This window comes from Varanus komodoensis, unplaced genomic scaffold (genome assembly GCF_004798865.1).
Source record: "Varanus komodoensis strain SLA01 unplaced genomic scaffold, ASM479886v1 scaffold2, whole genome shotgun sequence".
Classification (NCBI taxonomy): domain Eukaryota; kingdom Metazoa; phylum Chordata; class Lepidosauria; order Squamata; family Varanidae; genus Varanus; species Varanus komodoensis.
Genome location: NW_025335568.1, coordinates 27,006,577 through 27,034,134, shown reverse-complemented (window position 1 = coordinate 27,034,134; position 27,558 = coordinate 27,006,577). Strand labels below are relative to the sequence as shown.

Genomic DNA, 27,558 nt, shown 5'->3' with positions numbered 1-27,558 from the left:
CAGAGGTGCTTATCTCAAGGCCAGTCTCCCCAGATGCCTAGGCAGCCAAGATGTCCAGTTATAGGAGAGGACAGAACAGGGGAATTTCTCAGAGACAAAAAAGGCAAGTATGGCTTTTTACCCCATGGCATGACATTGACAGAGGAGGGCAGCCAATAAGAGGGCTGGTGTGCAGCGAGGAGACACATTTGTTTCCAAAAGGCCCCTCCCAAAAGGATGTCTCCCAAGCATACTACTAAGTTGAGTTCAGAGAGGTCAGTACAAGATTTGTTTCAGTAAACTACTCTGTGTGTGCTCAGAAATTCATTCTGGCTGATTGTGCTTCTGGAATATGATTTGGTCAATATAGCGCTTCTTGCAAGAAAAGCCCATGGCTTTGAATGTGTGTAGGGAGAAAACCTAGCTCTTCACACTGACAGACAATCAAGTAGTTTCTACTTTATCATGGCTTCCATCCTTTCCACTCTGTTCTCCTACTGTTGGAATGTATCCCATCAGCCACTGCACCTGAAATTCAATCCCAAGGTTTATCACTTCCTGCATATAGAAACATAGAAACAGAGCGAGTCAGAAGGGGTCTCCTGGGCCATCTAGTCTGACCTCTGGCACCAGCCGACTCCGCTCATGACATGCCCACCATGTGCATGTCCAGCCTATCTTTGAACACCCTCACCGTTGGGGCTTTGGCCACCTCCCGTGGAAGCTCATTCCACACCCTCGGGGTCCTAACTGTCAGGAAGTGCTTCCTGGCATCCAAATGGAACCTTGGTTCCCTGAGCTTTGCTGCGTTGGAGCACGTCCTGCCTTCCTCTGCAAAGGAGAACAGGTCTCTACCCACCTCTGTGTGACATCCCCTCACATACCTGTATGTCGCCAACATATCCCCTTTAAGTCTCCTCTTCTCCAGGCTGAAGAGACCCAGTTCCCTCAGTTGTGCCTCATATCCCTGCAAACCGGCCACCAACCTTGTAGCCCTACGCTGCACTGACTCTAACCTGGCTATATCCTTTCTGTAATGAGGGGCCCAAAAATGAGCCCAATACTCCAGTTGCGGATGCACCAGAGTCATATTGAGTGGTAGTAATACCTCTCTCGATCTAGAAGCCACACTTCTGGCTATGCAACCAAGGATGGTGTTCGCCTTCTTGACCACTGCATCACACTGCTGATTCATGTTTAGCCTGCAGTCAACCAGCACCTCGAGATCCCTTTCACAAGTGCTGCTCACCAGCCACCTGTCTCCTAACCTGTACTTATGACAGCTATTCCTGTGCCCCAACTGCAAGACCTTGCACTTACCCACATTGAACACCAGCCTGTTGTCTCCTGCCCCCTTCCATAGTCTGTCCAGATCCCTTTGAATCTGGAGTACCTGCTCCTCAGTTGTGACCACTGCTCCAGTTTTAGTGTCTTCTGCGAATTTGATCAGCAGACTGTTCACCCCTTCTTCTGAGTCACTGATGAAAAGATTAAACAGGATCGGCCCCAGAACAGAGCCCTGGGGGATCCCGCTTGTCACTGGCCGCCATCCCGATGATTCCCCACTAATGGTTACCCTCTGCTTTCGGTCAGTCAACCATACCCTAATCCACTGGACAGTGCTCTGGTGTATCCCAAAACTCCTCAGGTTCTCCACCAGGATATCATGGGGCACTTTGTCAAAGGCCTTGCTGAAATCCAGGTAAACCACATCCACTGCATCTCCGCCATCTAGCCATCTCTAAACCTTGTCATAGAATTCCACAAGGTTTGTCTGGCAGGACCTGTTTTTGCGGAAGCCGTGTTGTGTGGCTGTCAGCCTCCCTTCCCTACCTAGCATCACTAGATCTCTCTCTATTATGAGCCTTTCCATTGTTTTTCCTAAAATGGATGTAAGGCTAACAGGTCTGTAATTCCCCATGTCCCTTCTACTACCCTTTTTGAGAATTGGGACCACTGATGCCACCCTCCAGACCTCTGGAACTTCACCCGTTCTCCACAAGGTCTCAAAAATGGAGGCCAGCGGGCGTGAGAGAACCCCTGCCAACTCTCAAAGTACTCTCGGGTGTAACTCGTCAGGGCCTGGCACCTTTGTAATGTCCAGTGCCCTGAGGAGCCCCTTGACTTTAAGGGGGGGGTGACTCTAATCTGTGCCCCTAAGTCCCCAGCCTCATCTAATCTCCTATGTGAATATCCCCCATCCTGCTTTATGTCATCTGCCTCTTCCTATCATTCCACACATAGAGGGTGGATGAGTGGAGCAGCTCCTGCAGTTGCTACTCTTTCCAGAGGACTCTATGGTTGTTACATAGCAGGACCATAACAATCATGACCCTGGCTTCAAATAACACAGCCATGGTGGTACAGAGAAACTATAAACAAACCAGTGTTTCTTACAGTGGTTTCTATAGATCAAACTTAGCATGTTGAAATATCATGACTGGTTTCAGACAATGCAAGAAACCAACAATGGTAAAAAGCCACCATGGCATCTTGTGATTTCTGAACCCAGCCAGTCTGTCCTATGTATTTCAATTAGAAGTAATTTTCACTGCTGTTAGTAGAAACTACTGCCTAGGAAACATAGCTCCAAATTCTCATTAATTTCAGTAGGGGAAGATGTGCACACGTTTAACTTATACACTTGAAGCAAATAATACTTATAATGCTAAATTTTCATAGGAGCCTAGCCTAGATTTCACTTATTCAGACAAGTATATGCATATGTGTAGCTTTGATTGCTGACAAAGCTCAACCTTGCACAGTTTTAAAGGAGTTTTCCCCCTCAGTTTGAGAGAAAAGCTCCTATGCAAGTGTATGAGGTTTTGGGGTGGGCAGGTGGGGGAATTAGTCAATTCATTCAGTTTGCTTTAATAAATTTATTTTGAAAGTAAGAATTTCTTATTACAGTTTGACATAGCTGATTAATGTTCATATCTGAAGTAAAATAAAAATAACAATTACTTTGGCACATTTTAAAAAATGTCTGCTAAAAATTCAGATTGTGAGAATTAGTCACCAAAATAAATGAAACACTTATAAACAGTGTTCACTAGAAAAACTACAAAGCAACCAATCCCAACCTTGGTTAAGCAGAATATTCTCAGCAATAAAAAAATACACATCCTTTAACAAAAATGTTAAGAAAGAAAGATTCTTGAAAGAGACATTATAATTTTAGTGGAATTTACTTCTAAATTAATATTATCACTGGCTTACCCTATACAATTATCTGTGATTAGCTTTCTAGATGTTTGTTTATGATAGGCTGAATGCAACCAGAGTTATGCCATTTTAAATCCCACACTTTTACCAAGATACATTTCTGCTTATCTCTCCCATTAGTATAAGAACTTAAAAGGAGTGTATGATTAGTGACCTGAATTGTGCCTTCTAATTATATCCAATCTTTGGGTTTTAGCATTCTTCTTCATTGTGCAGAGTTAGTATACATAAGTCTTAATTTCTGTTTCACAATGTTGCTTATATTATACTTAAGTGATAAGTGAAATCAAACAATGGTTTGTACATTTATTAATAGTGACAGCTTATTTGAGGAGAGTGAGGGCTCATTCAGGAAAGTGTAGTTTAAGGTGGGGTGGAGAATGGTGTGGCCTTCCAGATGTTTTGGCCTACAATTCCCATTGGCCCTAGCCAGCATAGCCAGTGGTGAGGTATGATGGGAGTTGTAGGTTTTTTTTAAAAAAGACCCAAGTTGTCTACCCCTGGTTAAAGGGTTCTCTTCATATTGATAAAAACCCAGCCATAGCTGAAAGTAGGGCATGAAAACCAGTGACATTGAAACCCTACGCTGCTTGAAAGCCATGCACACTGGAAACCCATTTTGCTATGCCAGCAGACACACACTTCCAGAATGCTAAGATGGTTGGTGATATACATGACATTTTAAATCTACACTGTTGTTTCCTTAATTTTCTGCAGACACCTCTCTACGTGGTAAACCATGGTGAGACAGGGCCTGTCCGGTGCAACAGGTGCAAAGCTTATATGTGCCCCTTCATGCAGTTCATTGAGGGAGGAAGGAAATATCAGTGTGGATTTTGTAACTGTGTGAATGATGGTAAGTAGCATCTTTGCACTCCATTTATGTATTGCAATGACAGAGAAACCACTTTCTTGGCGAATATAAAACTAGTGAATACAAGTGACCAAAGTGAAAGAAATGAGCTTTCAAAGATTTTGATTTGTTCCGATACTAAGTGCATTTACTTGAGATTTTAGGAGTGGACAGGAAAATGCTTTCTGAGACTGCTCTGAATTTCCCACATCGAGGGGAGAATTCTGAAGTGAAGCAGTTCCCATTCACATGTTCTGGAGTCATTATAACTGCATCCCAACAAGCATGCCTGTGCTTTCACTTCAGACCTTCCTTGCCAGCTTGTGGAGGTCAGGTCGGGAGAAGGTGCAGACAGAGCAGGTTTTGCTGACACAGCTTTGGACTCTAAATGCCTAAATAGGGCTTACATCACACTGATTTATACACTTAGGAGAAGCCTAATATAGACATCTCATCTAGTGTAGGTGAATTATATTGAACCTTTTCCTTCATAGCATTTTCAAGTTCAAAATAAGGATGTATTTATGAAAAGTCACCACCACTGGTGTTTTCTGGGGATTTTTGTGTGATCATGTGAATAACTTATCCAGGCAGAGGAGAAATGAAGAGGTTCGTGAGTCTCTCAGCCAGCCCAAGAATAAGGGCCATGTACAACTGGGATAAAATGCTCCCTTTGATGTTCCACATCCACCCAAGAAGCAATGTGTTTACTTTAGACATTTACAGCTCAAACTGAGGCATGATTCTCAGAAGTAAAGGCAGCTGTTTATTGACACTTCCTCCCAGATATGACACTTCCTCCCATATGATTGTGCTCTGATGTCATGAGCTGCTTTTGCCAAAGCTTGAGGAAGGCATCTTTGTTTACTAAATATTTGACTTCATGTGAATGGAAACCCTGAACAACTTGTACACCAGCAGTGTTTCAATATGGACTTGATGCTCTATTATGGAAATACTGGATTTGAATATGGACAGTCCTTTCTTGTGTTACCTGGGGAATCTTGAATATCAGACAGGTCCATTCAAGCTTTTGATCTAGGAGCCCTAAGGAAGCATTTCTGAATGAACATAAATGGAAAGAGCACAAAAACAGTCCAGCTAATGTTTTTCTATGGGGTTAAAACAGCAAAGAGTTAGTTAGGAATTCCTGCATTAAGAAAATGTTCCTTGCAGATGCAGATATTGGAATGGAATATTTTGACATGCAGAAAAATATAAGGAGCAAAAGGCATTTGTGATGGGCTTTGAACAGGCTTTCCCTAAAAATTGCATGTACATGTGCTGAGTAAGGATGATTAAATGTACCTGAATTCTTTGGTCAGAATAGTTCTGCAAAAGAATATAAGCTATTTTGATGATGTACCTCTCATTTCTTTGGCATGGAGAGGCATATAGAGTATGTCTTAGGTGAGGTTTTCTGAACACACTGATAATGTTTAAAATAAAAAATACTATTTTCTAAAGCCTAGAAAAGGCAGATATTCAGGTCATCACCTTTCTTTATGGCAGAGGATTTTAATAGTTACTTTTTACTGAGACCAGAGTTGCGTAGAACAGGAGATGCCAAGCCATATTTGTCCAAGTGCAGTTGCATGTGACTCATGAGTTCCTCAGCTTCTGGCTGGATCCCAAGGCTTGGCTAGAATGAATCTTTCGAGACATTTGTATCTAGTTGGATTTTCTCCACTGGATCAAAGTGGCACAGAGCTTTCCCTAATACAGTAATTGTTTCTGTTCTGAAACCTGAACCTTGATAGACTTAGGCCAACTCTTACTTGCTTGAAAACTTTAATCTGGGGGACAAAATATAGAGGGGCAGCTGCCTACATGCGCTGTTAACTGCATGAAGTTCTCACAAATGCCAAATATTTGCGTGACAGTAAACTATTATTTATACTGTTATTGCAATTTCAATAAAATAGTTTGCACTTCTTTGGTGCTCTTTCATCTGTGTTCTTTAACCACTGTAATTAAAGCTTTGAAAAGCTGTCGTAAACTGAAGGATTAAGAGAAAACTGCCTAGTCTTGCTCAATAGATGACTAGCAAAAATGAATCACTAGTGGGTTTTGAAGGACAAAAAGAAGCTACACAATGGCTTTGCATCTGGAGAGTGTGAAAATCACAATGCAAACTGTTTTTTCCATGAAGGATGGTGAAGGACCGTAGGGGACTTTAGAATGAGTATAAAATTGTATATATGGCCACTTGTTCATTGCCTTACACTTACCCTGAGGTTCAGAAGTAAGGAGAAAGACACAATTGCTTTTTACTGGTAGCTAACAAGGCTTGCTTTTCTATTGTTTTAATCTATTTTAAGTTGCTTTGGAAATCATGTGTTTAAAGCTAGGCATGAGGGTGAAGGAGTGCCATTTTGTCAATCTTTTCTCTCCCTTCTTTTGTAAAAATCCTGACAAGATACTTGTTTTGTTGTTGAAGACTGAATTAGCAGGCATCAAACAACCTTAATGACCATTGATCCGTCTAGCTGTATCCTGTTGATTGGGCTGGGGGCACTTTCAGGGTCTTTCCTGGCCAAGCTCCTCAGCAATGTTGCTCTTTTCATATAAAATCTATGGAATGACTATAGCACACTCAGAGTGATGCAGCACAGGCTTCTCTTTGTTCATCTGTGTTTAAAAAGAAATGTATGTTCTTGTTTCTTCAGTTCCTCCATTCTATTTTCAACACCTGGACCATGTTGGCAGAAGAATAGACCACTACGAAAGGCCAGAGTTATCTCTAGGATCATATGAATACATTGCTACTTTAGATTATTGCAGGGTAAGTCTGCTCAGCAGTTTTGAGAGCTGTGTGCTAAGTCAAGGAGAAGCCATAGCATTGGTAAAGTGCAAGCAAAAGTAAAAACGTTGTGAGAACTATAGATAGTGGGAAGGGATTCCCCTGCCTGGTAGTCTTAACTATTATTGGGGAATTTATTGTCCATTGTTCAGTGAGACTTACTATGAGATGAATGCATATGAGACTGGAGTCATAATTGTTGGTTTCAAACTACAGTCTGCCCCAAGTTAAGTTGAAGTATTTAAAGTGTGTGTTGCCCCAATTCTAAATATATAAAAGGCAATCCAAATAAAGATGAGTGTGGCACATTAATGGAATACACATAGTCTTCTTTGGGTTGCAGTAAAACCTCTTATCTCATTCATTAAATTATTGACCAGGAACACTGCGCCCATAGAGTTTCTCCATTAGCTTCAGTTGAAAGTCTCTATCCAGATCCTTGGTTTTGCAGATACAGTGTCCCTACACTGAACTGACTGGGCAGTCTTTCAAGTACCAAGGCATCCATGTGTACACTTCCGCATGCAAATCAGGGATTAAATTGTTTTCCATTGTATAAAATGTTCTGCATTTAACTGAATTATGAACTGAGTGTCCATGCCCTTTCATTGTGTACAATATACATTAGAACATCTCTAACTAATGCAGCACATTCGTTATTTTATGGGTACGATGCATGCAATGAATGCAAAACTACCTCCCCCCCACTCACACTGAGGGAAAACCCACAACTTTCCTTTTCTGCTGACTGAATAACAATGAGGATGAACAGCTAGGGGAAATGTTAACAAATAACAGCTGTTGAGTGGTGGTACAATACTTTGGAATGGTTTTAGCAAACACACAACATTTTGCTGTTCGATAAATGTGCCAGGAAGTTAGCCAAGGTCTTTAGTAAACTGCTATGGAATTTACCTAAAGTATGAAAATGTTTGCAAGCCTCCTGCAAATGCTGATATCAGAACAGCTTTTAAAAGTTCAGATCACCATTTATATTGCTGCAGCTCTCTCATTTTATTGAGCTGTGTTGGTTCAGATTTTTGTGAATATGAGTAAGAAGGAAAGAAGGGCCATTATTATACATTTACAGTGCTAAGTACACTAACACCAAGACTGATTTTATTATCACCTTGTAGCTGAAGCTCTGTGTGAAGTGAAATGTGGTATTTACTTGCATTTTACAGTTGCCATGATTAATCTGCAAATGTTTAGGTGAATGTAATACATGTTAAGCTCAGAGTGATTGTTATTATGGAAATATTATGGTAGGTCCCTTTAAGTGTATATTTGAATTCAAGGAATACCCTCTTTTGTGGAGGGAGTGTTATTTATCATCTTTATGTTCCTAGAGCAAAGGTGACTCCATCAGTAATTGCAAGTGATATCTGATATCTCAATTGCCTTCTCAAATGCCTTGATCTTAGAGGTTTACAGACTGCTCTGGAACAGCATGAGGTGGTCTTTTCCTCCAACAGGAGACTACTGTTATATCACAGCTTTTCTGTTGATGGAAGGACCTACCTGGATTAAGCCCACTGTGCACAGAAACTGTGCAGTATTTCACAAGTCAAGAATGTGCATTAATTAATATGCAAAAATATATGTCTATAAAAGCAGTATTGGTGTGGATTCATTGGTTATATGCAACACTTTTGTTGAAGGAAGAAACCTATAGAGGTCCAAGCAACTTTACACATTAAAGGCACATATGCATTTAAATGTATCTAATTTTACCTTAAAAATAACTGTTGTATAGTGCTAAATCAGAATGGGGAGTTTGATGTGTAGCCATGGGCTGTTCAGCCTTTCTTTCTACACTGGTCCTACTAAGACTGTCCCAACTCAAGCTTTGCTTCGGAGGGAACCAGCCTTGTAGGGCAAATATTGGCACTGGCAAGTATGTGGTGTGTTTTTCACTGAAACCTGAGCCCAATATCTTATCCCTCATGTGTGCCAATCCTGACGTCCACACTCAGATCCTGCCTCACAGTGCTTTTTCAGTAATGTTGCAAGTGGATAGATAATATTTTTCTAATTACCGTGGACAATTCTATATTTTGAGGCCAAAACTTGATCATTACATGCTTTGCACAAAAAGAATGCTTGAATATAACAATAAAGGGCAAACTACTTGTTAAAATTAACAGAACACACAGATGACGTATGGGGCAAATATTTTTCCAACACTGTTTTACTGCAAGGCGCTCACATCAGTGGTAGTATCTTTTGTGTCAATTACTTACCCATGCAAATAACCTATTGGTTTTATTTATTTATTAAATTTATATACCATCTTTATTCTTACAAAGAATTCAAAGTGGCTTATGTCATGTTCTTCCTCTTGCTCTCAAGTTTTCTTCGCAACAACAACCCTGGGAGGGTAGGTTGGGCTGTGTCTGCGATTGGCCCAAAGTCACCCAGTTGGCATCATGGCTGAGTGGAGACCAGAACCCAGATCGTCTGAGTCCCAGTTCCATACTCTTACCCACTGCACCACACTGGATCTCAGTATTGGTTGTATTCCATGTTAGTCCTTCTTAGAGATTCATTAAAACAAATGTGATTTAAGTTAGACTAACATTGGATATGACCCTGTAATTAACAGAACTACTCAAAAGTAATCCTTTGGGAATCTCTGGTTAGACTAAAACTTTAGCAGTATTTTACTTATCATGCTTTTTGCATTTATTTATTTATTTATTCATTCATTGGTAGAACAACAAGCCTCCACAGCCACCAGCCTATATCTTCATGATTGATGTTTCATACAATAACATCAAGAGTGGTCTTGTTAAACTCATCTGTGAGGAACTGAAGACTGTACTAGATAGACTTCCAAGGTAAAGAAGACACCAAACTTTCAACAGATTTAACATTTTCAGTTTGATGAAGATGTCATAACAACTGACAAGTGAAATGCTTGAAAATGGCCTGCTTGCATGTCTTCCTTCCACCTTTAGTCTTCCAAAAATACATATACATAATTCTGGGGTAGAGTTCATATCTTCTGGCCCTTCAAGCAGGCAATTGACTTCAACTGAGTAAAAATACAATTAGTCATGTTTTACCAAATTCATCAAGTCTCGCATCAGGTTCATCTCATCATTTATTTGGCTTTTCCCCACTTGACAGAATGATTGGGGTGTGGAGCCAAGAAGTGACTTTGTGATTGCCATAAAGGGCTACCAAACAGCACTCTGCACAGCTGGCTTTTGCCTGAAACAGGAATAAGGCATTGTTCCGGAGTGTCTTCTGAGAAAGGTTCTAAATTTGGGCCAAACTGGACAAATGTGGATTCACAAATATGCATGTCCTTTTATCCACTCTCTGTAAAGTTCAAATACAGTATTGATCTTTCAGTCAGATGTTTCTCACAGTAGAACTTGGCCAGTACATGCAAATGAGATTTCATTTTGGAATTAAATGTAACTGTGCTTTCTAAAACCATTTCTTTTCAAGGGAGGAACAAGAGGAGACTTCGCCTATCCGAGTTGGCTTTGTCACCTACAATAAAGTCCTCCATTTCTTCAATGTAAAGAGCAGTCTTGCACAGCCTCAGATGATGGTTGTCACTGATGTCAGTGAAGTGTTTGTACCTTTGCTGGATGGCTTTCTTGTCAACTTTCAAGAGTCACGATCCGTTATAAATAAGTAAACGAATAATTTATACTCCTCTTTCTCAGATATGGGTATTTTTTTCAGTGATTTCCTTTGTAAAAGTCATGAATTTTCCAGGAAGCCAAAGTGACACTGTCTTAGCATATTACAAAGTGCCTGTCCATTCAATATGTGTTTTTCAGGACTATTGGCTAGAGATATATACTTAGATCTGCCTACCAATCAAATCTGGTAGCATTAATCATTTTATACACTGATGTTATCAGTCCTTTTGTGTGTGTAAAATTCCGGAGCTTAAATTGTGGCCAAATCTATGTACATTTATTTCGCACTGTAAAAATTAAATTCAAGTGGACTCACTTATTTAAATTCCATAACATATAGTTGACTATCTAATTAATTTTTTAAGGTAAAAGACATTCATCAAACTTGGGTTAATTTTGGATTTTGGCCTTTCTTAAAACAGCAGTTTACTTCAAAAGTAACAGATTTTGGTCTGAACAGAACATTTCTTAGTTATATTGAGTAGTATTTTCCTTGCAAAACAGGGAACTGTTAAGTAGTCCTGTGAAAGTTGATGACTTAACAACTGTAATTCTGTTATATTTTTGTAGAGAAAAGCTTAAATCATTCAGCAAAAGTACTTGGTGTCATTACGTTTTTCATTTTTAAAAGGATTATCCTGTCTGTTCTTGCTTGTTGAAACACTGATCTTTCTCCCTTCAATAGCTTGCTGGACCAGATTCCAGAGATGTTTGCTGACACTAATGAGAGTGAGGCTGTCTTCGCTCCTGTGATCCAAGCTGGAATGGAAGCACTAAAGGTTAGAATATACTTCTCTATGCCATATCTGGACTCACGAGATAAACTATAAAAACTTGGTTTGTTGAAAGTGCAGGACTCACAGGTCATGACAGAAAACACAAGGAAGAACGACTGACAATCTTGCATAATCTGCAGGTTGAGATATTTCTAGGAATCGCTTTAATCATAAAGTTTTCATTCACAGTACAAAAGAAAACAAGTGTACATCAGTCAGTGAAGAATGTCATGTTGTCTTCAGTGTGGCACATATAACACACACACACACACACACACACACACACTGAAGTGCCAATCTCAGTTTTTCAGGATGTGCACACAGGGTAGAACAGACATGGATAATCTCTTCCCTTTGTAACTTATTTTATTAAATGCATAATTATAACTTTGGACATGGCACTGTATCTCAGAAGTACTTACTTCCACCCTTGTACCTCTGTAGAGAAAACAGGGCAACTGAGACTGCTTTAGACACATTTTAGACATTGCTTTAGGCACTGACTCAGACACATTTTATCATATTGTAAAATCTGAGGTGCAGGTCTAAAATCCACAGCATAGCCTGAATTAGTGATCACATTTCGGGGTGAGAGGGAAGCTTTTCTTGGAACAGGAGTACAGTGCTGCTGTATATCAGTCTGGCAGGTCTGTAGGTCAACAGCAAAGTGTGTGATTTGTGTGCTAACATTCCAGGCATCTTCAGGAAGGACAGTCTGAACCCCTGGAGAACGAGTGGCAGTCAGCAGACAGTATGAAGTTAGATAGACCCATGGTTTGATTCTGCAAAGTGCTTCCTGGCTTCCTAATCCTAGATATCATCTATTTATTTTCTTAGCACATGTTTTAATATGTGTGTACTTTGCTTGTTGCTGTGATGTAATCTGATTTTGATGTCCAGTAGTAACAATAATGTTGGTGCCATTTGTAGTTGGAAAAAAGTAAATCAGAATCAGGTTCTTCAAAATGGGGAGAGAGAAGCTGAAGCATATTTAATTTTAAGGAAAATGCATTTATTTATATTGATGTAGATAAATGCCAAATGGCATCTGTCATGAGTGAAAAGAAATAAACAAATATTCTATGGGCACACACACATGAAAACTAAAACCGAAACCCATAAAATGAATGCATCACAACTTCAAAGGGGCCAGTCTGGGTCCATATGGAATTTTTTTCTGTATATTTACCATGAAAGTGATCCCGGTGGCTAAGCAGACTTCTAGTCTCTGCGTTTATTTCCCTTTGTTTCTTCTCCTTGTGGTGCCAACTGTGAGCAAATACAGTAATGCATATTATGGGACATAAATCAAATGCTTGCAATATTTTTGTATTTCACAATCTCCCTAGGAAGAGGAAATGGATGCTTGGAAAGCTTTTTAATATCTATTTTGTGAAGTTTGGAAAAATGGCAGTTTAAGCTGCTCATAAACATGAGTTCTGAATAGGCCCCTGTTGACACATATGCTGCAGGACTGAAGCCACAGCTCTGTAGTAGGAGCCACATGTTAATTTTACTGGTTGTGTAACAGATGCTGAACTGATGGTCCAGCAAAAGTTGGCTGGCTAGATAGTGATGTGCCATCAATAACTCCAGTCATAAATCATTGGAGAAATATGCTCTTAAAATGGTTAAAAACAATGCTAAATTGTTAAAATGCTGGTGTTATTGAAGGGTCGATCTCCAACTGTACTTTAATGGGGTGATTTTGAAGTGGTTGCCAGTGGCTGGCAAGCATTTTTAAAAATTGTTTTGCACAAACAATGTGCTCTAAAATTGTCCTTTTACTTATTTTGTTGCACATGTGTAACTGTAGGAATAGGCACCCTCAGTTGGACAGTGCCAGAGTGGTACCTGTTGTCCAAGTGCAGAACGTACCAGTCCCAGACATTGACCCAAGGAAGGTCCAAATAGGCGTTTTTCTCCTTTTGCTTTCTCTTGACAGCTGTCAGAAGGCAAGCTGTCAGGAGAAAACAAAAGTAAAAGGATCTTAGTTTGCAAAAGGGATGTGATTAGATTTATACCCCAATCATGGCAAAAACCCTGTTTTCTCCCCTTGCTACCAGTTCTCAGGGTGATGCATATTTTGCATCTTTTACCCAAACTCTCCCCTCCACACCACTTTTTCTGGGAAAAAGGAGTTTTGACAGCAAGCCTTCAATAGCCTAGGTTCCTTCTTGAAAAGGAATGTTGATAGGGCAATTGGGTTTTCTTGACATGGAGATATCCAGCCATATGATCCCTTCTGCATGCTCTGTTGGGGAATTGACAGTGGCTGTCAAAATGGGGTCACAAAAGGTCCGTGTGAAGCTGAATGTTGCAATCTCCAGGTGAAAAAGGATGAAGGAACAACATGCTATAGTGAGCCAAAGACAGCTTATGACAGTGGCAGGGAAATAAGTTGGTCCTGCCCTGAGATACCAGTGGGAGGGCTGAGGGGAAAGGATGCGGAGGGAGGGGACTAACAACCCACAGTGAACCCAAAGGACCAGTCCAGTAGCTCCATATTCTAGAGCAAAACCAAGCTGAAATAAATCCAAGTATATATTACATGTGGACAAATGTTTTTGGGGTGTGCTGTAGATTTTTTTTTTAAATTCCTTCATGCCAATTAATCGTTTCTAGAATACAATTTGTATTAATTAGCAGCATAATTTTTTCCAACGTTTTAAAAACATTAATGGATAGTTTGTAGCCTTACTCAGACATCTCTGTGGTAGATTAAGTTGTGTGTGGATATTCAGTTTTCAACTTCCTGGTTATTTTCTGTTGGGAAATTGGGTGCCACAAAATGTTCAGGACTTGAACAAATGGACTATTTAGTCTGTAAAGTTCAGAGGTAGTTTACACTAACATTTGAAGCTCAGCTAAAATGCATGAAGATTTGGCTAAAATGTTTATAAATGTAGTAGAATAAAGGTCATTTTTGCTTCTGTCTTTCTAACAGGCAGCCGAATGTTCTGGAAAGCTGTTTATCTTCCATGCTTCCCTGCCTACTGCAGAAGCACCAGGGAAGCTGAAAAGCAGAGATGACAGAAAATTGGTTAATACAGAAAAGGAGAAGGTATTCCATTTGAAAACTTGAACATGTTGTTCAAAACTTCATTTTTTATTTTTAATATTTATTCATTTATTTATTTGCTGTTCTCTAGCAGGTATACCTCTCAACCAGATGCCAAGACTGGTAGTCTTCTTTTGATTCGTCTTGCTGTCCTGTAGCATAAGAATGTAGCACAGCAGTGTCTTTATGCCTAGCCTAGCCAATGGGTCAGGCTTATTATAGCCAGCCTTGTAGTATAGCAGAAGTTCTTCCAGTCAGAAGGCGCTTTGAGTGCTGGGCATCCGAATTGAGCCATAATTGGGAACTTGTCATGTCAATCCGTGTACAGTTAAGCAATCCAAAATAGTAACAATAGTGCAAAAGCCCAAAACCAATTGATTCCTTTTCAATACAGTACATGTTCTTTTCAACTGTTGTGGGTAGGGGTGCATGAACCCAGCATTCTTAATTCATGCAGGTCTTGTTGGCCTGTGTTATTTTTCAAGGCAGCTTAAACCTAGTCAAGAAAATGGAGATGGACTTTGGAAATCTGTGCTTTGCTGCCTTTGCCTCTGATGCCAATGAATGTTTACATGGGCACTTATGTTTTAACTGCATTTACTGTTTTTCCCCCTCTTCTTCTAATTCAACTTGAACTGTGCCAAGCTGTTCTCGTGAACTGTTCTTTGTTTGTGTATTACTCAGAATGCTTGTTTTAAACTCTCCAGATGCTGTTTCAGCCACAGACAAATATTTATGAGACCTTGGCTAAAGACTGTGTTGCTAATAGCTGCTGCGTGGATCTGTTCCTTTTCCCAAACCAGTATGTTGATGTAGCTTCCATGGGACTTGTTACTATGTACACTGGAGGAACATTGTATAAATACAACAATTTCCAGGTATCCGCCAGAAATTTATCTTCATATCTTGTTGAATGTATGGAATTGGACAGGCAAAATATGAAATGTAAAAATGACACGAGGGGATGAAGATCTAATGATGCTGTCTAATGGTCAGAATGTAGATCTGAAGATACACGATGTTTTGATGAATGACTTATTGTTGCAAGCAGGCTGGATCTGAGCCAGGTTTGACACCAGCATTCTAATCTGAAAAGGGAAGACCTGAGGGGAAAGCTGCAAATCTTCCTACTAAAGTGGGTGCTCTCAAATTCCCGAATCTTACCAGCCAAGACCCTTCTCTACATTAGCATGAAACAATAAATAGTAACAATTAGAATAGGTGGAACTTGGCATTTTCATTTGTTCACATTTCAGATAATGTAGGCAACATGTTAATCACAAACTATTTTAATAAGAACCAAGCCACACGTTACTTGAATCGGTTTTTTTTTTTTAAAATAGTGTGCTTAAGATAAACCAAACATGTTTCTTAACTTAGAAACACCAGCCACAGGAGGTCATGGTCCAGATTAGGACTGCATGCAGCATCAATTAATTCTTTCCCCTGGGCCTATCTTTCCCTTCTACAATTGCTTCCAAAACTATTTTCCCCCTTGGAATGCAATTTTCAGAGGTAGCCAGTGCAGGAGAAAAGGTTGAACTTCCCCTCCCCCCATGCCACAGAGCTGATCTGGACTGGAAGCTGCCATGGGTGGTTTTCATGAAGGAAACAGCAGGGCAGTTCCTAAGCACTCTGTTCTGTTCAAACAATGAAGGTAATGCGTACCTCAGCCTCCAGGAAGCTTTTTCCGGCAAGGCTTTCTGAAGCCCAAATCAGCTTTCTGAGTAGATGTTAAGGGAGGCATGGACACTGCTGCATCTGTTTCCTGAATCTAAAGGCAGTATTCTGATCTTCTTCCCCATTCAAAACAGCATAGGCAGCTCTATGGCAAGGACGGGCATCTTGTAGCCTCCAGATGTTTTAACCTACAACTCTCATCATCCCTCACTGTTGTCTGTGGTGCTTAAGGCTGATGAGAAATACAGGCCAAAACATCTAGAGGGCCTGGAGTTGCCCACCCCTGCAATGTAGACTGTGCTCTTTCTTAGTTTTCAGTGCTAAGAACCAGAGGAACAACTGGTGTTTGGCCTCAAACTCACTTTGATTTTGGTGACTTTAAAGTGAACATCATAGTCTTGTTGCTTTTCCACTGATATGTCTCTGGTTGTCCGGGGATGGTGAATGACATAAGCTGAACTAGCTCTTTTAGTTTTAACTTGAGGGAAACAGGCAAAACAATTTTTCTTAAACTTAGCAAAGTGTGTAGCAAGATTTCAGACTTCTGAGTTAATGATGCAGTGTTGCTCCAGTTATTCTTTTAATGGATGAATTGCCTTACTCAAAACATCTATTACTGATTGTTTAATTCATTTGAAAAAGTTGGCTTTGACTTACTAATAATAACATGTTCCTTCTGAGACACTTTTCAAATGGCTTGAATTTTTTTTAATCCTCTACGTGAGAGCCCTGCAAGTGGTGCGTAGCTATAGTCTTCATTAAAAGAGAGATTTTATATCATTGGCTTCTTAAAAGCTTGCATCCTGTTCCAGTGCGAGAGCCATTTCTGTTGCATTGCTGCCATCCAGTGGCAGGCTTTTGCTAAGTTCTCGTCCTTCTCTGTTTTTCTTTAGGTACATTCTGACAATCACCAGTTTCTGAATGACCTTAGGAAGAATATAGGAAAAAAGATGGGATTTGATGCTATCATGAGGGTTCGTACCAGCACAGGTAACAATTTTATTTTACATTTTTGTGGTATTTTATTCTACTGTGTTCTGATCTTAATTGGAGGAGTCCAGATCCATTAGAAGATTCTGTGAAGAACTGGGAACTGACCTAACCCTGAGAAACCTGAAAAGGTCATTTGTAAAAAATTGTCCACAAGCCATTTCCAAACAGCATGCTTAAAAAAAAAAAAAAAAAGAACTGAGAAACCACCCACATCCCCACGATTTTAAGTCCTCAAGTGCTTTCAGATAAACAGCTCCTAATACTATTACTCAAAAGGCATTGTGCAGTCATTCTATGCATTATGGTACAAGGGCAAAGGCTCAGAAATTAGGAGGTTCCTAAATAAATCAGTTCTAAGAATGGGCTGGCAGCAGTGGGTGGGGAGAGGAGGTGGGAAGGTGGCCAGCCAGCACACTGAAGGAGTGAGGCTGGGTTTGTGAAGTGACACAGGACATGTACCAGATAACCTTGCAATTTTCTATAGGTTTCAGAGCAACAGACTTCTTAGGAGCCATTTACATGAATAACACCACAGATGTCGAAATGGCAGGAGTAGATTGTGACAAAGCAGTGACGGTGGAATTCAAGCATGACGACAAATTGAATGAGGACTGTGGAGCTCTGATCCAGGTAGCTGGTTACCAGTCCTTATGCAGTGCTGCTTCTCCAGATGATCAGTGCATGTCTAACTGCTTGTTTCTGCTGCATCTGGGATCTTCTTTCACAATACTGGGAGAGCCAGTGTGGCGTAGTGGTTAAGAGCATGGGACTGGGACTCAGGCGATCCGGGTTCGAGTCCCTGTTCGGCCATGGAGCCAACTGGGTGACTTTGGGCCAGTCACAGACTCTCAGCCCAACCTACCTCACAGGGTTGTTGTGATGGGGATAAGATGGAAGAGGAGAATGATGTAAGCTGCCTTGAGCCCTTTGTAGGAAGGCAGGATATAAATCGAAATAATAAATAAATAAATACATACATACATACAACTCTTGCGTTGTAAGATTTTCCCAGCGTCTGATCAGCAATATTTTTGTCACATGGAAAATTTGCCATGGTTATTGCAATGCTACGCAGAAAGTGGCTGTGTGAGTGCCATAGACACCTATTGTAGGGCTTTAGAATCTCAGGTCTGGGTCTCATTCCAGCCCTAGGGAGTTTCCTAGAGCCCCAGCTCCTGCTCTGGCCTCTCCGCCTTTCCTCCAGTTTTGGTGCTTTCCTGGTTTGTGCAGTTTTCCCCCCTTTCTAAACTATTGAATACCTCTCAGCTTTGGCAGTAAGAGAGTTAAGTTAAAATTGTCTGATATTGGTATTTTAGCCCCTCCCCTTTTTCCTTTGGCCTGGCCCAGCACTGGAATGCAACCACAAGAGTTCCTTTTGTGGGAGGAGCTACCATCCAGTTTAAGTCATATTTACAACTTAAATAAAAGGTTTTTGTCTTGGAGAGGCTGCTGGTGCAGTTTTTGCCATACCAGCTGCAAGGGCTCCACATTTAGAGTCCTGTTTCCAGGGTTGCAGGACCTCAGAGCTGGGGCTATCCTATGATCTCCCAGACAATGTCAGGAGGCCATAGGATTGCATCCCAAATGAAATTTCTAGATAGTGTGTGTGGTGATAGTAATATACATATAGACATATATAGATAATTTCTTTTAAGGGATATGATTTCATACATTTGGGAATCACTGCTATGTGGTGAAGAAAACAATGTATTTGTAAATATTTACATGCCCAGTGCTTGACTCAATAGGAGCATGTGCTTTGCATGATTAAGACTGTAGGTTGCATCCTGCCATATCTATTAACGGGACTGGAAAAGACTTCTTCCTTAGACCTTCATACACTACTATCAGTTAAGAAAGATAGTACTGGGTTTAAATGGACTATTATTCTAATTCACTATAATGTGTTCTTATATATCAGAGCAGCCATTCTTCTACTTCCTGTATGAGCTTCTCCTACTGAGGGGAGTAAAAACAAAATATCTGAACCCCACTACCCGTAATCTCTTAACATATTACAATTTTTAGGTCACAGTCATGAAGTGTTTTTCCCCCAGTTTGTGAGCAAATCTATAATAAGAGATTTAGTTTCTTCCCAAATTCATTTTGTCTTTGCCTTTGCAGTGTGCAGTGCTTTACACATCCATGAGTGGCCAAAGACGACTACGCCTACATAACATTGCGCTTAACTGTAGCTCCCAGTTAGCTGATGTCTACAAGAGCTGTGAGACTGATGCACTTATGAATTTCTTTGCTAAATCGGGTAAGCTTATGATGTGTTACTTTTGAGGTTAGGGGGTATGAAAATGAATGCAGTGCCTAAATTCTCTTATAATGCAAGGTATTATCAATCATGAGAGAGATTTTAAAAAGACAACTAAGAAATTGGCTGGTGAAATGTGTACTACCTTGGACAATGCCTCTGCCTTTGATCTGCTAAATTCTTGGATACAAAGCAATCTCAGATTCAGTGCACAGTTTGCAATTAACATATGCATATTGACAAATTTATATCAGAGTCATTGTGATGGTGTTTAGAGTAAGATAAACCATTTTTTTTGTCTTGGATACATGGTAAATATACATTCTGAGCATAAATTCATCTTTTCACTCTGACCCTAAGAAAGTATAAACTATTGATTTTGAATCTGCTTTCAGAATGGTTCAAAATGTGCCTAGACAGTGTTTCTCTAATGGAGCCTACATAAATTTTAGTAGTTGAAGATTATGTAATTTAGCATGTGGTTCTATGTGAGCTTAGACAGAACAAGTCCTACAACTCCCAGCATTCTCCAACTAGCCTGGCTGGGAGATGCAGAACATTTTTTCCTGTTTAGTGGAACAGGAAAATAACCAGTGGAACCCTGGTTTATTGTGATGTGTGGGCCTTTCCAGTTTTTTGAGCCTTCTATGAAAAGTCAGCATGGGGGATAGGAGCAGGGGGAGAGAAACTAAAGTTTATCTCTCATTCCTTCTAGCATACAAAGCCATTCTCAGCCAACCCTTGAAGACTGTCCGTGAGATCCTGGTGAATCAGACAGCTCGCATGTTGGCATGTTACAGAAAGAACTGTGCTAGCCCATCTGCAGTGAGCCAGGTATTTGATACTTCCAGCTCCAGTTTTGCACAACTTTAATTTCTGAGTTTTCGTTCTGAAATAAAACAGGAAAAACAAAAACAAAAACAAAAAGGGCTGGCACTGTTCCAGATGTCCCGCCATACTTTAGTTTTCAAAAGATCAGCACCAGAGATGTGTGGGCATACTAAAGCACAGCTCGTCCTGGCTCTTCTCTGATCACTCTATGATGATTTACAACAGTAGCATAGCTAGGATCTGGATCTGCCCCCTCTGTCTTTTGCCTAAGGATAGATTTGTACTAGCTGCCTAGAGGGCTGGTTGCAAGGCAGATCATGACACAGGCAGCTGTTTAAAGGCACAAAAGGGGTCTGTATGGGATGTTCCATGAGAGAACTAGCAGTACTTCCAGAAGGCCCTGCGTAGCTATTCTGACTTTTTAATGGGTTTTCTGTAATAGAAAAAGAAAAAAGAACACTACTGGAAAATTCCGCGAATAAGGCAGGGTAGTGGGTGATAAAAATCTCACCCAGAAGTATCCATATAATCTGTCTAAAGTGCAGAGGAGGTTAAAGAAGGTTTGGAGAAGGTTTAAAGGGCAGAATCCTTGCTCACTCAATTTACTTTTGTGGGAATATTAAATTAAACACAACATAAACAAGAATACAAAAATACCACTGTGACTAAGGCCTAATTAATCAGTAGGAGAAACATCACACATTTTCCATTGGTTAAATTATACACACAAAGTCAAGGAAGGTAAACACCATCTGTTAAGAATTTTTGGCATAGAATAAACTGTAAGCTTTAACAAAATTAATTATCTCATTTTACCAAAACATACATAGCTAAATATATTAACAGGTTTAACTGAGGCTTTTCATGCTCGTGATGGTCCCAAATGGGTCTAGTCCAGGATAGGCCGCATGGTACCCATGGGTACCAAGAGCCCCTGGTCACCTTTCCTGGCATCCATCAAAGTGCACTATGCTTCTCAGTTAAAAAAGAAGTGAGGGATTACTGTGAAGAAGGTTTCTATTGGTGCTGAAAATTGCTTGGTCAAAGAAGCTGTTTGATGTTTCAGCCACCTGTATTCAGCCTGTTGGACAGGTTAGTTATATCTTGCCAATCTTCTTTTTTTGTGGTGGTACTCAGAACAGTTCAATTAATAAAATTAGAAAAGCCAAATACAATCATATGCTGGTTCAGATGGAGAAAAGTCCTACAACTCTGAGCATTCCCCAGCTGGCTGGGAAATACTGGAATTGTAGGGCTGTTTTCCATCTAAATATGCATAAGATTACACCCTATTTTCTTGTTAAACTTCAGAGACAACTGCTATTATGATAGATATGTTCCAGCATATAGTACATTATTTCCTAGTTAGCAAAGAAACAAGACACTGATTTTGAGAAGAATTGATTTGTTGCCCAAGCTGAAATCAATTGCAATGCTAGCTATTTTCCCTCCATTTCCAAGCTCTAATCATAAGGAGTAATTTTCTTCTTAACATTCAAGGCACTGATAGGTAGCTTCTGCCACTGACATAGGTAGCTTCTGCCAAAATAATATAAAATCGAAGTGGTAATTCCTGCAATCCAGCATGGCCTCCTTCAGACTGATTCTGAAATTAATGTTGTTATGCTGGGGAAAATACAAAAACTGGATATATATTGTATTCAGATTTATATTGGCTTTTTTCTGTCAAAGCACTCATAATAGATTTATTTAATCACAAATAGCAGGAGAGGCATAAAGAAAAAAGAACATTCTTTGAAGCAAAGGCCATTTGAATTAAGCAGCCAGTAAGAGCAACAACACAGCTAAGTCAGAGTGAAAGCTTTGTAAAAAAAGGAAGCCTAGTTTTACATGCTTTCTTATCTTTCAGCTTATTCTTCCTGATGCAATGAAGGTGCTTCCAGTCTATATGAACAGTCTTCTGAAAAGCTGCATACTGATAGGCAAGCCAGAGATTCCTACAGATGAAAGAACTCTTCACAGGCAACTGGTCATGTCCATGGATGTTGCTGGCACCCAACTTTTATTCTACCCACAACTCCTGCCAATTGTAAGTGTGCTAAACATGGGGCATTAGACCTGTGGTGGCAGCAATAGCAGATATCCGGTTGAATGTCTGCCTGCATGCAATATCTTCAGCAGGCACTGGGAGTCTGATAGAACCCAGGGTTGCCAGCAGGGCTTTTCCCAGCAGGCAGAACTGTCTCCAGATGCATCCTAAGTTCCCATGTGCTAGTGCTGTTCAGTTCAGAAAATAAGAAAACCTGCTTGAATAATGTCTTTTATTTATCCTGTGCAGCTGGGAGCCGGAGAGGGAGGCTTCCATTAAATGGTCTATTTTTGTTCATCAAACATGTTGATAACCAGAACTAAGAAGGCATAGACCATTTGTTCCTAATCTTGTTGTTTCTGCCATTTTTCCAAGCTACACTGCTCTTCACATTATTTACTAGCAATGGCCACACTAATAGAAAAGGGAAACAACCTTCACGACCTCATCTTTTCTCTTCACAGCACTCTATGGATGTAAATAGCAATGCCCTCCCCTCGGCTGTGCGCTGCTCAGAAGAACGTCTTTCTGAAGGAGGGGTGTTCCTACTGGCAAATGGGCTGCACATGTTCTTGTGGCTGGGAGTCAGTGCCCCACCAGAGTTGATCCAGGGGATATTTAATGTGCCCTCCTTTGCACATGTCAGCACTGAGGCTGTAAGTAAAGGGTGGAGCGTGATGCCTGGAGGAGAACATTTACCTTGAAACCAAATCTCCCAAGTTGACAACTGTGAAAGCCTCACATGATTTGAGCAGTACAATCTTAAGGTTGTTGCTCCCTCTTATTGGTAAAATAGGAGAATATAAATGTGCTGCTGTTCACAGAAAGACACTGGAAAAGAACAGAACAGAACTGTCAGAGATTGTCCAGTTCTGCCATGAACTGCTGGATTATTCAACAGACCCCCTTTGCCATCAACAACCTTGATCCCATACCCAAAATGGGGAGGACTGCACAGATGTGCCACTCTTCTGCCACCATGGGACCCTCCCAACAGATAGTGGTGTACAAAGTTTCTTGGACTGAAGGCAAGAAAGTCCTTTTACAATTTAACCAGAGACTTATTAAAACTGTCTTATAAAAGGAATTCCAATATTTTCTCTGATAATAGGTTCTAGCAGTAAAGCAGATGGCACAGAATGCAATTAAAGGCACACTCCTATACATATATAGGATATAGATGGGAAAAAAGCCTACAATTCCCAGCATGCCTCAGTCAGCCATGCTGACTGGAATATGTGGGGAACTATAGGCCTTTTTTCTGTTTAAACTTGCATGGGATTGTGACCTAAAATCAAACATGGCATTTATTTAAGGAAATCAGTTTGTATCATTCAGTTGCAACTGTGGGCTCCTTCACATGCTATACATGTGAAGAGGTTCACAAGTAGAGCATGGATGTACCACTGCTCCCACCTTATAGTTAGCTGCTCATGTGTATGAGTTCCTAAAAACTCTCCACTGTTAGGCACTGATATGCTTCTCAATATCCACTCCTTACTTTTGGGCAAATGGGATGCTCTTCCCAGTCCCCAGCCACTAAACTGGAACCCATGAAGGCATCCATGCCCCCCAAAAACTCACAGCCCACCCAGATGCCTTTCTGCACCCCCAAAATCACAGTGTCTTTGGTTGCACTGTCTCTTGACCCTTACTCTTCTGGTTTGATGAAAAGCTGAACTCTCACCATTGCCACCTGCCACATGTGACTGTCCTTGATCAAGAGCTGACCTTCCCACCATCACTCGAGCTTGCCTGTTACAAGTCGCTGACTGATGTTTCAGATGACAGAATATTCACCCTTGATAACAAGAACCAGCAGCAGATTTTGAAAGGCTCTCCTGGCCTGCCCTCTTGGGTTTGGGGGAATCCAGAAAAAGGCTTTAGAAGTTTTTGTGGCAATGCAGAGCTTTCACATCTATCTCCCCCAAAAAAGTCCCTGGAGAAAAAAATAGAAAAGAAGAAGCTTTAGATCTGGTTTCTCAGAAACAGTTCATGAGAGAATAACATATTTCTTTTAAAAATCAGAAGTGCACATAGTAAAACTAGAAACTCAACACCCAGAGCAAGAGTCAAACATACTATCAACAAAATACTGAGTCAACCTTCACCCATCCTCCAGAACAACACATGAAGAATGACCTTAGAAGGATAACTTACTTTTGAAGTGCTATTACACTTGAATAAACCCAAATTGTAATAGTCATGGGGCATTATTGTAGGACATGTGTGTCCTGTTGTTGCTTACACAGGTGAATCTTTCCCTCATTTTAAACTTTTTGTACATCTTCCTGAGCCAAGCAACTGCACTCCCAGCAAATGTGAGCGCCACATCCATCTGAACTTTGTAGTTCTCTATTAGTGTACAGAGCTGATTCAAAAAGAACACCAAAATCGATGTCAGTATTATTAAGTCTCTAAATGCAGAGCAAACTGAAGTAACCAGTTTGATGCGGTAAAGCTTTAAAAGGAGAACCTTTTCACAAATTAATCCATTGTTGGAATATTTTGAATATTAACAAGTGGGCCTTGTTACACCCTGCTCAATTAGGGTTCCATCCCCCTCCTCAATTCTTATGTATTCTCAATGTATTCACAATATTAAAATGAACTAACCAAACCATCATCACCTCCAGGTTGTCTGATGACTTCCTTAATGGACAGCATGCCTGACTGAGTTAGCCCAGAAGATTTTTCTGGCTGAGTATCTCCATCCCACATACAGAAATTGACTGGACTGACAGTTCAGCCACACTGGTGATGGGCCAGTATTCACCACCACATCCAAGGGCAGCAGATCAACTTTCGGGATGTGCTCTGCCCCATATCCCCTAAGTTAATCTGCTGACCCCAAAAGAGGGGTACAGCTCAGTGACTTGGGAACAATGGCTAGAGGGATTATTACCCTCAGGATTTTAAATCAATTGTAATTAGGTCAACTCTTAGAAACCACTTTGATTTCCCCTACCTCTTCTGTGATGACATGTTCTTACGTTTTCATATATACTATTTTCCTACACATTTTCCTCATGCAGACTCAGCTTCCGAAAGTGGAGAACCCTTACTCTATGAAACTAAGATCAGTGATAGATCAGCTTCAAAGCAAAACGCCTTATTCCATGAAGGTAAAACTTGGCCTTTCTTGCTGGGGATGATGGAAGTTACTGTTCAAGACATCTGAAGGATGCCAGGTTGAGGCTACTTGACACAGTATTCCAAATTCTCTTAACACCTGAATCACTTTTTTCCCCTTTCAGATCCTGATTGTGAAGCAAAGGGAGCAGCCAGAGATAGCTTTCAAACAATTCCTGGTTGAAGACAAGAATATTTATGGAGGAGCATCTTATGTGGATTTCTTATGTTGTGTTCATAAAGAGATCTGTCAGCTGCTCAACTAATAGATACTAGAAGATGAATTCTCTTCACAAGAGGGACTATTCTTAAGTGACCAACTACCAGAAGGTGCTTTTTGATGCAACCTTTTTTTTGTACAGTTTCTAATTTCATGCACTAGTGCCCTTTTTCATAATAATATAACCCACCTACATTTATGTAGAATAAGCCAGGCTGTGCTCAGTTATAACTCCTATTGGAGAGCCTTTACAGTTCTTTTAAAAGAAATTACGTTTCTTATTGCAAGATTTAGAATACTGGAATCTATCAAAGCTTAAAGCATGTGGTTTTCATTTCATAAACATTAATAAATTGCAACATATTATTAAGTTTTGTTGTGTTGATGTTGCTTATTTTGATACAGGACTCAGTTGTTAACTTTTGTCTATCCAGGATATTGGCAACACTCTGTCCCAGCACCATGCTTTGAATGCATAGATGTTTTTCTTGACAGTTTCCTTCACTGTCCAGGTTTGGCACCCATACATAGTGACCAGGAATACATAGTGTATTCTTGACCTTGGCCTCCAACAAAATGTCTTTACACTTAATTGTCTTTTCTAGTTCCTCACTGCTGCTTTTCCAAGTCTTAGTTTTCTAATTTCCTGGCTGATGTCTCTACTTGAATTGATGACTCAACCAAGGTGTACAAAAGCCTTCACAATTTCAGTGTCTTCATTGTTGACATGAAAGTTGTATAGTCATAATTTTTGTTCACCTAATGTTCAGCTGCAGTCCTGCTTTTGCACTTTCTTTTTTCACTTTCATCAGGAGTCATTTACTGTTCCTTTCTGTACCATCTGCCAATATAGGTTCTTTTTTCCTCTGATCCTAGTCAATTTCCTTATGAGATATACTGTGTATAGATTGAACAGATAGGGAGATAAAATACACCCTTGCCTGATGCCTTTGCCTATTAAGAAACCATTCTGTTTCTTCATATTCTGTGCTAATAGTAGTTTCTTGTCCACAATACAGTTTATGCATGAGGATTATCCGATCCTGATGCAGGTTTTTTTTTTTTTTTGGTAGAACCATCCTCAGCTTCTCATGATCTACACAGTCAAAAGCTTTTCCATAGTCTATAAAGCATAGACCGAGCTTCTTCTGAAATTTTTGCATGCATTTGAGCAGTCAATGCATATATGCAATATTATCTCGAATTCTTCTTCCTTTTTAGAATCCAGCTTGAATGTCAGGCATTTCTCTATTGCTTTTGTTACTCATATACACAAATCATTAGATCATTTTGTTCTTGAAACAATCAGAATGTATGGTAACATCTGTTTTAACATTTTGATAACCCCTTGTACTTCATGTAGTGATCCACTATGGCAGAGCAGGAAGCCTGTGCTTTCTAGTTGTTTTTAGATTCCAAATTCCATCGGCACCAAGCACAATGGCCAGTGGTCATAGATGAAGGGAACTCTAGTCCATCACAATCCAGAAGGCCAAATGTTTACTGCCACTGCACAGTGGTAACTGAAAGCATCAAATTGTTGGAGCACATTTCCTTTGTATAAAGGCCAAAAGCATTTGGGTGTTTTGCCTTTGAAAAGACAGTCATTAATAGGTCTCTATGGTCTACTTAAGGAGTGTATAACCTCCTTCCATCTAAGGGTCAAGTTCCATTTTGGCAAAGTTCTTGGGGGCTCCATTCAGTGGTGGGTGGGCCAAAATACAAAAAAACCACCATCCTAGTTTAACTTAACTAGCCAGTTACTAAGCATTAAGAGAAGCAACTGAACCTTTAGGAGTGAGGGGCGGAAAGCATTGAAAGAACAGGAAACCATCAAACAGCCTGTGGTTTGGGACTTGACCTTCTGTGGAAACCCAAAGGGCCAGATTTGTTCTGCAGGCCTGACGTTCACCCCATCTCATCTACATGATATGGTGGGCATAGTTCTCCCTCTTGAACTGCTAGAACTCAATCACCCAGTGAATGGACCTGGCAGACCTTCAGTTGTCTAACAGGGCTTTCCTTATACA

At 40.3% G+C, this 27,558-nt stretch overlaps 1 protein-coding gene across 2 annotated transcripts in view; it reads left to right on the top strand.

Annotated features, from left to right (window-relative positions):
- SEC24D (SEC24 homolog D, COPII coat complex component) overlaps nt 1-25,898 on the top strand; it is a 51,790-nt gene extending 25,892 nt beyond the window's left edge. For both annotated transcript variants that reach the window (XM_044428517.1, XM_044428518.1), the window contains exons 9-23: nt 3,922-4,060; nt 6,727-6,842; nt 9,576-9,700; nt 10,320-10,511; nt 11,208-11,301; nt 14,246-14,362; nt 15,067-15,237; nt 16,933-17,029; nt 17,517-17,662; nt 19,157-19,295; nt 20,011-20,129; nt 21,997-22,176; nt 22,641-22,832; nt 25,212-25,301; nt 25,434-25,898. In XM_044428517.1, coding sequence (XP_044284452.1) covers nt 3,922-4,060; nt 6,727-6,842; nt 9,576-9,700; nt 10,320-10,511; nt 11,208-11,301; nt 14,246-14,362; nt 15,067-15,237; nt 16,933-17,029; nt 17,517-17,662; nt 19,157-19,295; nt 20,011-20,129; nt 21,997-22,176; nt 22,641-22,832; nt 25,212-25,301; nt 25,434-25,574 — 2,058 coding nt within the window. In that variant the 3' untranslated portion in view covers nt 25,575-25,898. The remainder of the gene's footprint in view (nt 1-3,921; nt 4,061-6,726; nt 6,843-9,575; nt 9,701-10,319; nt 10,512-11,207; nt 11,302-14,245; nt 14,363-15,066; nt 15,238-16,932; nt 17,030-17,516; nt 17,663-19,156; nt 19,296-20,010; nt 20,130-21,996; nt 22,177-22,640; nt 22,833-25,211; nt 25,302-25,433) is intronic.
- The last annotated feature ends 1,660 nt before the right edge of the window (nt 25,899-27,558 follow it).